Below are 10,502 nucleotides of genomic sequence, written 5' to 3'. Positions count from 1 at the left end.
ACTCTGATATTTTACAACATCTTTGCACCAGCTCTTTCCAGTCAGAACATGCCTCGAGCATCGCCTTGAAGACCACATCCAGTGTGTTGGCGAAGCAGGGTATGAGATCCCATCCTGCTTTTTTGATGTCTCTCTTGATCCCATCTTCATTCGTTACTACCACTTTAATCTTGCTTCCAATTCATCATTTATCTGCTATTTTCAGAAGCTGTCCAATAAAATTACTGGGTTTATATTCTTCGGGTAGAGGTGTGGTTTCCAAAACACATGACTGCTGGGTCCATGTGTTATCGATCAGGTGACAGGTAGCTGTCATATAGGTTTTATTTGCTGTGGTGTTCCACACTACAGAAGACAATGCAACAGTCTACAGACCTTTTTGCACAGTTTGTGTTGCTTTGAAAAACAATTGTTGAAGCTTTAAAAGTATATCAGCAGATGTTGGTAGATATTGAAACCTTTCATTCATAGAATTCAAGCTCTTCAACTTTGGTATGTGGATGTAAATCTGAAATAATCATATCCAGTGAGGGGTCCCACTGATCACCTGTAGAAGGAAAACAGCAACTAATTTTACACATTACATGTGTATTTATATGCATGTGCGTGTGTTTTATATTTTGCTCCCATTTAATGTAGGAAATGTAAAGCATTAAAAAATTGTCTAGATCAAGATTTTTGATTAAAATATATATACATGTGTAAGAAAAAAGTGTCCATAATATATATATATCTCCATGGCATTCATGTAACAGATATTTACATTTTGACAGTATTTGAAACATTTACAGTGCTGAGCATTGTTTACAGAAAGTATGCGTACGTACATAATGCGTTTTCTTCATTGGTTGCTGTTCAAAAACAGGATCATATTGACATTTTCTGGCTCCAGACAGTTTCTCCTGTCAACAAGCCGTGATTCTTGCAGCTGGTGCACACGCTCCACTGGAATGGCAGTGGAGACCACTGTGAGGTACTTGCGGGCCACTGTTGCCAGTTTTTTAAACTCTTCATTGGTCTTCCAGAATTCAAGTGCATTCACTGAAATGCTTGTTGTTTTCCAGTACTTTTGAAAGACTGACTCTTCGCTTTCAGTGTCATGACTGCAGTGCACTGCAGTGTGTGGATCTCCCCTGATCTGTTTCCTGATTTCTGCTGTGATATCTTCAATGCCAGAGTCCTGCAGAACGCTGGTTTTGTATTGCGGGTCCAGTGCTGTGCTAACTCTAAACCAAATGTTTTGTTTGATGTTGCCGATATGATAGTCACATATTTCTGACAGTTTCTTTGCTATTCCATTCTCCACCACCGATTGGTTTCTCAGCCTCTTCTGCAGCTTTTGCACAAGCGGTATGATGTTTGAGATGGGGCTGAACCCTCGACTTAAGACTTCCTCTGTGACGTCCTTCATAATGTCCAGCACTGCCACGATGTTTTCAATTATTTTTCTTTCATTCTCATTCAGGCAAAGATCATCCACTCGTCTGTTGACAAAAACCTTAAAAATGGCTTTCCACTGCTCTGAGATGTTCTTCAGCATATGAAGAGTAGGAAGCCACTTTAGACCACAGGATTGAGTCAGTTCACTTCGCTGGAGATTGAGAGAAGCACAATACTCCTGGAGATTTTGTGAGGCTTTGTAGTTTTGGTGGAAAAATGCAACTATTTGCTGACATTTCCTGAGTAGAGATTCGCAGTCGGTTCTCAGTATGGTTTCTCTGAAAACTTTATCCAGGGTATAAGCAAAACAAGGTATATAAGTCCATCTGCATCCATTGGTATGGGCCTTCTTTATGCCATCAACATTTGTGACCACGATCTGGGTCTTTTCTGTGACGTTCCACTCGTTCGAAATTCTCAAAAGGTGCTCTGCTGCGTTCTCTGCTGTGTGCTTGTTGAGTAAATGAGCTGTATCTAGCACATACGATTTCAGCTTCCAGTTTTCGCTGATTAGGTGACAGGATACTGTCAGGTAAAACACCTTCTCACTGGAGCTCCACAACTCAGCTGAGAGCGCGAGGTTACTTGCATTATTGACTGCATTCTGTACTTCCACCCTCTCGTGCCCGTAAAGGCTCTGTAGCTCATTTCGGAGCCACGAGGCACTTAACTGAAGATCTAAAGAGGATTGCAGAGTCCTTGTGAGATGATGTCTTGTCAAAGCACTTAAGGGCTGCAGATCCTTTATAATTATATTCAAAAGTGTCTTGACATTCGAGCCATGACCTAATTAAAATCAAATGCACTGAATGAGATATAAAGTAGTCATACTGAAATATATTTTCTCATAGTGATTTCATAAAAGTCCATTACACTTCACCTCTGTTTGTTGGTAATTCTTGCTGATTATAAGGCCGGTTCTGTTGAGCATGTAAAGTAGGCCTACCATTGGACCACTTTCTCTCTGTAATGAACACACACAAATTTCTGTATTACCATATGAGAAATTTGAATAAGCAAGTCTTACTCAAATTGAGTCTTACTTGTTTGCATTTATCATTAGGTCTATACATATTTATAATATTGTAATGCTGTGTATTATTTAATACTGTTAAAACGATTTCATTTATATTTATTTATTTTAATTTTTATTGTTTATTTTAGGCTATACTGACTGACTGAGTCAAGACATGACTAAATTCAGGATGGTCTGTTCCAAATAACTGTACAAACAAAAGTTAAGTGGCCTAGGAAGGTTTTTGCACAAGTTCTATGGAAAATGCAACTGCGCAGCTGAAACTATTAATTAAAAAGAGCAACATTTATTATGCCGTTTCTCAATGTGTAGACTAGTCGTTTCTTCAAGCTGTCAAACCAAAAACAACAAATGCAACATTGTTAATGAAAATTGCCTTTCAATTACCTTGGTAACGATTTTGCTTTTAGGTTGAACATAACGGCGCTAAACAATTTTGAGAAGGTCGGTGGACGGTGTCCCTCAGCGGACATTCTTGAGGCATTCAATTTCAAACAAATTTAGTTACTGGATCTTACCACTCTCCAGCCAGCTCTGACGTCCGTACACACGTCTATATGGAAGCAGCATGTCTCTCGGAAAATCTCGATGTCTTCTTCCTCTGTGGAGATTGTTTGCTAAAGGCGACAACAAAATATAGCCTACACAGCACTTTTGTGATAGCCTGCTATCTTTATATGTTTCACAAAAGGGCAAGCGAAAATGAACCCTTCTCATTCTGCCAATGTGCCATTTTGATTCTTAAAACGTAGCCTACATTTAAATATTTTGAAAGTATTACATTTACGGTAGACCACACATCATTTGCTTTGGAGAAAGCCATAAAATAATAACAAAACAAAATAAATAGGCCTACTTACCAAACTGTGTTCTTTTTTTGTTCATCTCTCTGGATAATTTGGGAGCAATATGGAACTCACGGGATGTGTGTTGGAGGGACTTTCAGTTTCATTTTTGTCCACAAACATTTCAAAGTTCATTTGAATGTTCAGTTGTGTAACCCGTCACCTGACTGAGAAGGGTGTGTCTTTGTGGTAAACAAATGATGTAGATCTTTGATCAGGTTTTGACGGCTTTACAATGATTTACAACGACACACATTTAGCGATTCGAAACCAGTTTTATTAGAGGTTGTCCGACATATCCACTGGCATACGGGAGACCTGCGCAGTGAAGGGGGGTTTATACAATTCTGGACAGATTAAGCTAAATGAGCAGGTGTTTTAATCTTTCAGAGGGGGAAACACACACACACACACACACACACACACACACACACAAGCAGAGGTGTAAACAGTAGGCCTACCTGAAAACCAGCTACTTGGGTAAAAGTACAGCTAAGCCTACCTTATAGCAAAAATTACTCCATTACAAGTCACTAATTACAAAACGACTTAAGAGTACAAAAGTCTTAAATTATCTGATTTTAACAGTACTTAAGTAATTGCTTTTAAGTATTTAGCTACTGAGGCTCAAAGATGCATTAGTGTTCAACACCTAAGAGATGTGCCAGTGAAGAAAAAAAATCCCCGTTGATTTGTAAGGAGAGAAATCACGTTTATTTTCAATAACTCAAAAAGGGCATAAGTAAACCAGTATCCTTCAAAAAGTTCTCTTCAATATGACGGATAAATAAAATAATGTCAAGTAAAATTAAAGTCAAAGGCATCTTGCACTAGACGTGCTGGTTTCGGCCTCATTGCTGGCTGCAGTCATGTCTTCATCTCTTATATAAAACAGCGATTCACATCCACCTGCTAATGCACTCGCATTCGCATAAAGAAGCCTTGTTGACAAGTTTCGGTGAGTGAAGGGCAAAATGCACAAGATATAGTACATTTAATGCCTGTAGATGGCAATATTGCTTCTTTTGTAGCAGAAATAAAATGCTGCAGAAAAGGTTAGGCCCCATGCAAAATCCTAATGTGTAATTGCATGGCTCATTGTAGCTATTGGGGTAATAAAGAGTGCAGATACTTAGGCTATTCAAAAAATGTAGTGAAGTAGAGAGTAAAAGTTGATATCTTTGATACTCAGTAAAACTACAACGTAGCCAAAAAGATACTCAAATACAGTAACTAATTACATTTACTCAAATACTTTAGACCACTGTACATAAGTGCCTGTACACGGACGTTTCTCTGTCACATAATTTACTTAACGGCCAGCAGAGGCCAATGAGCCAATGATATTTTTTATTTTTAAGTTGTCAACATCATTATAGACAGCGTATGGCTGCTGCAGGACAGAGCAGTGCAACTGCTAAATATATCACAATGAGATGAGTGTCCTGTGGTTTTCGCAAATGAGAAAGAGAGACATTAAACAGGCTATCTTAAGAATGGAATATCATCTTACTATCTGTATACTGCCTACTGTTTTGTAGTAATTGAAACAGTTAGCATTTCATCTTACTATCTGTATACTGCCTACTGTTTTGTAGTAATTGAAACAGTTAGCATTATTCCACAAAAAATGTTAAAAAAAAAAAAAAAAAGTACAGTACGGCGACCAGAAATAGATCATAATCATCATGATCTGAAGCATCTTCAGACATGAAGTCATGACTTTTTGGTGAGCACATGAGCCATTAACTGTAAAAAACATTTATTATTTTTACATTCCCGTCAGCTCACTTAAGCAGGGAGTGTTCTCTGCTGTAGCTATTTTTTTTAATAGAAGGTCTGGCCCTATTTGTTGTTTAAATATATTGAATCTTTAAAATGAACATTGCATAAACCAAACATAATTAGATTAAAGAGATGCTGTAAATCTGTGATGTAAACTAGTTTTAATAATTTTAGATCATGAAAACAATGATTTGAGAGAGAAAAAAATAAAGAGCTAAATGTAAAAATTAAAGTGCATCATGTGTGACTCTACTTCATTAAACATTCTAATTTCAAGTCTTAAAAGTTGTTTATTTCCACTTTCAGTGTAGTTTCAGAATTTTGGGTCCCACTAATATCAATTATGGATTTTGATACTTTATCAAAACTTTATTATTTAAATACTTTATTCTATACTTCTCCAGTGTTTTATAGTAGAAAGGTTTGATTGACATTTTTTTGTGAATATAAGCAGACATTACTCTGGGCGTCCAGAAGCCTCTCGATCTGTACACATCCTGAATGTTGCTTTGAGAGAAAAGCTTATTTTTTCAACATTTCTCTTTTTGTTTCCTGCTACCCTGAGATGTGTGCACCACCCCTTGACACGTTCTGGCCCTGAACCCTGCTGGGTGGAGCGGCCGTGAACTTCCCGTGGAAACCCACGAAGGTTCTTCGAAACAACAGTTCTTTCTTGGGATCGCAATGCTGCCAGTATATGAGTGGATAAAGTAAACAGAGCTGTTGATGCCGTTTGTAGCCTCGTACGCAGGAAATGGAGATGAAAATGGATACAACAACACTTAATCACCAGCATTACTCTTACCTCACTAGATTTGTATTTATCAGATCAGGACTAGAGTTACTTATAATATTAGACTGAAGACTGTAGTTCACCTACCACAACCTTCAGATTGGACATTGTCCATGTTGTTGGCAGTTGATATAAATAAAAAGTTAAGCTGATGCAATGTTAAAATCCTTTCTGCTTTACCAGGTTAATGTCAAGAAATGCCACCAAAATGTGTAAACACAGTGGTCTGTGGCTTTTTTGGCATTGCTTTATTTGTTTAAGCAGCCACTGAGAATTTGAGCAGAATTTTCGTGCATTTATTGAGGGTAATCAAGACCCATGTGGCTTTAAAACCCTGTGCATCGCCACTGTACCATTAAGTTACAATGGGACCAGTAGTGAGCTTGAATTGATGCCAAGAACTACCCTGCAGTTCTATATGCTGGGAAACATCCCGCTCTTACTTTCTCAACAATATTTTCTTTCCTTTATGCACCCTTGATCTCCTGTACAGGCTGATAGGTTTACATTCATGTATTTGGCAGTTGTTTTTATCCAAAGCAGTGGACGTTGCATTCAAAGTATACATTTTATAATTTCATGCATTCCCTGGAAATCAAACCCATGGCTGTGGCATTGCTAGCGTCATGCTCTATTGTTTGAACCACCGGAATGCATCAGGGTGTCACTCAAAATATGAGGAAGGCTTTTGTCACTTGGCATGTACTGACACACCTTCATGAATGCTTTTCATATACCTGAGCTGAGCGTTCTTTTTGTAAATAGTACATGCAAGGCAGAAGTGTAATCTATTTTTATTTCATTTTGCTTTGCTTTGCTTTTTTTGTTTGTTTGTTTTTGTTTTTGTTGTTTTGTTTTTTGATTTGCTTTGCCTCGCTTTGTTTTATTTTATTTAATTATTAGTATTAGTAACTTATTTTTTTAATTTTTGTTTTGTTTTCCTTCGCTTTTCTTTTGTCTCTCATGACCCATGTGACCTGTTTTATCCATTTACCCAGCTTCGGCTGGGCGACAGCTGGGCCTCTGCAGGGCCTGATTTAACCCTTAACATTTGCACTGTAAACCTGACCCACAGCAGGAGGAGACACTGGCAGGCTGATGTGCCACTCACCCGATCTTCAAGCAAACGTTAGGCTCACCTTCAGGGTTCCATTGCAGATTTTGGCCTGCTGGTTGTTGGGGTGGTTGTCATGGCAACAGGTGTGGTTTATAGGCGGAGCCTAACATTTGGTGAGTAGTCATGTGTTTATTTTTTTTTACAGATTAGAGTGACCTGCTGTTAAACCTGTTAGCCCCTCCCATCAATTTATTAAACCTGTATGATTTCTTCTGTGCAGCGTAAAAGAAGATATTCTGAGAAATTCTGACAACTGTGGGTTTGTGTATCTGTTTAGCATCTTGATTCATCTTTAAGCTTCATTTGTTTCAGGAGCGATACGACTTTCATCCATTTTATATAACCTGATCTTACAGTGATGTGATGTCCAGGCTTGCAGGACAGTGGTCAGATAAAATTGTTTTGCAGACGAGTAGGCTTATATTTCTTTAGCACTATAAATATACACAAACACACACACCACAGTCCACTAACACTGATTCTCAGAACTTTCACAAACATAATATACTGTAGATATCAACCATGCTGCTCACCATACTCTCCCAGGAATGAGATGGGGAGTTTGCAGTGTGAATTTAGGCCTTGTCTAGTGGGTGTATTTATAAGCGGTGAAACCCGCCTAGTCCTGCGTGCCGTGGATGCCATGGGTGTTACCAAAGCAGCCACCAAAGGCCACATACATTCCCAAGGCCTCTGGCATTAAAGAAACAGGACAACCATCCATGTCTTGTTTATTTCTACTGCTTAGATGCTAATTTAGTGTACATGTGGATTTTTTTTTCTGCTCTACAGTACATTTTCAGCCTTTAGACTGTGCTGTAATTTAAGGAACTATTTCTATAAAAGGTTTTCAAGGTCTAATATAAAAACAGAGATATGCTCTGGCATTAATTTTAACAAGATTATTTACAAAATAGCAAGAAAAGGAACAGGAGGAAACCAAACATGATAGAAAGAGCTTATCAATATTCAGACAAAAATATGTGTATAGATGCAAATTTATAAAATATATTTAATCCTGTAATATTAAAATATGTAGAAAACGGGGAATATTTTTGAATAAATATTACTATTTAATAAATATTTAATTTTAGAAGTTTAGTTTCCAAGGATATTGGGGGAAAAAATGGCAACATCCACTCAAACAAAAGTAGTGAAATTATTTACAATGAATTAATGTTTATGTGATTGTGTTAAAACTAATTTTACTTTCATCTTTACAGTTTATCTTTCAAATTTCTTATTCAGTATTTTAAGACGTGATGGAAACTTGATGTATTGTAGGAATGACCCATATAAGATATTTTGAAGGTGGCTAAGCATAAATGTGGTATAAATTTGGTTTCAAACTAAATTCTAAAGGCTTCTTTTTCTTCTTTGTCATCATTTCTCTGTTGAAAACGTGTAAAAGTACTTTTAGATGCTTTCTATCGCAAATAAAAGCTGCATTCATTTTGGTTATTTTTAGGGCCAATATCCATCCTGAAACATCATTCCTCTGTAATTCTGCACAGGGACAACAGAGGTTCGGAAAACCTGAAAACACTCTTGAAATGGCAAAATAAATGAAGTGAGCTCTGTGCCAGAGGCTCTTTATAGATCCAAGAGTCCCATCAGCAGTAGCACAGAATGGTCCATAAACCCAGTGATCTCCACTCAAGTTTCCATCTACTAAATTCTAGTCTGGTTAAATAAGAGGCGGAATCTTTTTCCAGCAAGTACATTTATCGCTTGACATTTCCTCTTGTGAAATGGTCGTAGCAGAACATCACAACAGCATATGCTGAGCATGCAAGAGTTGTTCACTGGAGAAACTATCAGAAGCAAAATGGGGTCAGTATTTTGTGCAGAAGTACACTGTTAAAAGAATGTTTTTAAGATACGTGAACAGAATCTGTGCCATGCCGTTGATTACCAAAGTCAATCATTTTGATTCTTCCATCAGTTTAAATAAAGGTTGCATTAATAATAATGTACTTACAATGGAAGTCAAGTCTATGAGGCAAGGCATTCAAAAGCAGAAGTTTTACAAACATTTTAAAACTTTAAAAATTGTATTAACTCTTCCATACAAAACTGAATATTATTGGAGGTCTAAAGTTTGTCTCTATTGTAAGTTATTTACACTGATTTAATTTTGTCAGGGTTTTTACAAACTGAAGGACGAATCAAAACTATTCAGCATCATTGTGCAGCATTGCTTTTATGTGCATAAGTGTGTAACATGAGACAATCCAATAATAATAAACTACTGGTTAGGTTTCATAGTACACTAATGGAAAAGTTCACAGGCTGTGACTCACTTTATGATGCACTTATTTAAATAATAGTATAATGCACATTATTCACTTAATTGTTTTTTTTTTTGTTTTGTTTTTAATGTAGATGAAGTATAATGGAATGTTTTAGTACGATGTGTCACTTCATTTGCTTTTCCTTTGTTTGCAGATATCACTTTAACTACTGTACTGAGATCAGTGGGACAGCTAGTTAGACACTGAGAATTGGCTTCAACATTCATGACCTTCAGGGAGGGCAGCCTACAACCACATGCTCCTTGGCACAGGAAATGGTTAGAGATAAATGAATTATGTATTTATCTATTTTACTGGCACTTGAAATAGCAGGAGATGTAGAAAAAGGTGTGGCAATACTGAAGCTGGTATTGTCACATTATGTAATGGCAGCTGAAATCAATGGACAATGTTTTGCTGGAATCAGATTTTGTGTATAAAATGGAATTATATTACGAAACTGTTTCCCTGTTTAAAGCGGCTAAGAGGCTTGAAAGCTGAACGTGATGGTGTGACCATCTCTCTCTCTCTCTCTCTCTCTCTCTCTCTCTCTCTCTCTCTCTCAGTGTGCTTGTTTGTGTTTTCGAAACAGAGAGCTAAGTGTGCATAACTGGTCTTCAAATCAGGAAATTATATATTAAGGGGTAATATATCCTGAAAATATCTCATTTACGGCAGTGTTTGTTTAAACTCTGTTCTAAAGTCGCAAATTAAACACAGAGGTCATTGTATTTTCTTTAGACTGCTTTATATGTGAAATACTTTGCTCATACCTGCTAGTTAACAGTGCTAGGGTTTGGGATGTTGGGACCGAAATAGTGAGACTGGGGGTGATCATAAAATGTTATCATAAAATGATTAAATGCAATTTTACTGTAATGATTTAATATTTCAAACCCTTTATGCTTGACAGCTTTCTCTGTTTCTCTGTAAGGTTCCTGTTTCCTCGTGTCTGAGAGAACCAGAGGACAAGCTCTGCCCTGTCAAACTGAATCTGCTCCATCTCCTTCAGTCTGAGACAATAAGAACGTCTCCACCAAGATCCCGGATCACTGACAAACAAAGCATTGCACTGGTGTGACAGAAAAGTGATGACAGGTCAGCTATATCCCCTGCTGGTGCGTGTCTGCTCAAGTTTGATGCACATCATTCAACTTGTCTCTTTCTCTTATTTTCTTTCAAAGGCCTCTTT

At 37.4% G+C, this 10,502-nt stretch overlaps 1 protein-coding gene across 1 annotated transcript; it reads right to left on the bottom strand.

The window, feature by feature from the left end:
* Window positions 1-257: 257 nt before the first annotated feature.
* On the bottom strand, window positions 258-3,400 carry LOC107692455 (zinc finger BED domain-containing protein 1-like). Its single transcript, XM_016491501.1, has 5 exons — window positions 3,337-3,400; window positions 2,995-3,093; window positions 2,321-2,404; window positions 828-2,226; window positions 258-547 (listed from the first exon to the last, which is right to left on the bottom strand). Exons 1-4 carry the CDS (start codon window positions 3,359-3,361, stop codon window positions 842-844), a joined length of 1,593 nt encoding a protein of 530 aa, XP_016346987.1. The 5' UTR covers window positions 3,362-3,400; the 3' UTR covers window positions 258-547; window positions 828-841.
* Between the last annotated feature and the right edge of the window lie 7,102 nt (window positions 3,401-10,502).

This window comes from Sinocyclocheilus anshuiensis, unplaced genomic scaffold, assembly GCF_001515605.1.
Source record: "Sinocyclocheilus anshuiensis isolate Anshui unplaced genomic scaffold, SAMN03320099.WGS_v1.1 scaffold915, whole genome shotgun sequence".
Classification (NCBI taxonomy): Eukaryota; Metazoa; Chordata; class Actinopteri; order Cypriniformes; family Cyprinidae; genus Sinocyclocheilus; species Sinocyclocheilus anshuiensis.
Note: the sequence above shows the minus strand (reverse complement) of the source record. Positions and strands in the feature narration are given on the sequence as shown.

Excerpts from the sequence above, each read along its gene's own strand:
- LOC107692455 (XM_016491501.1), bottom strand. The coding sequence starts at position 3,361 with ATGAACAAAAAAAGAACACAGTTTG. Across the intron at positions 3,094-3,336 it reads CAAAAAAAGAACACAGTTTG|CAAACAATCTCCACAGAGGA; the intron begins GTAAGTAGGCCT and ends TGTCGCCTTTAG. Across the intron at positions 2,227-2,320 it reads AGAATTACCAACAAACAGAG|GTCATGGCTCGAATGTCAAG; the intron begins GTGAAGTGTAAT and ends GATTTTAATTAG.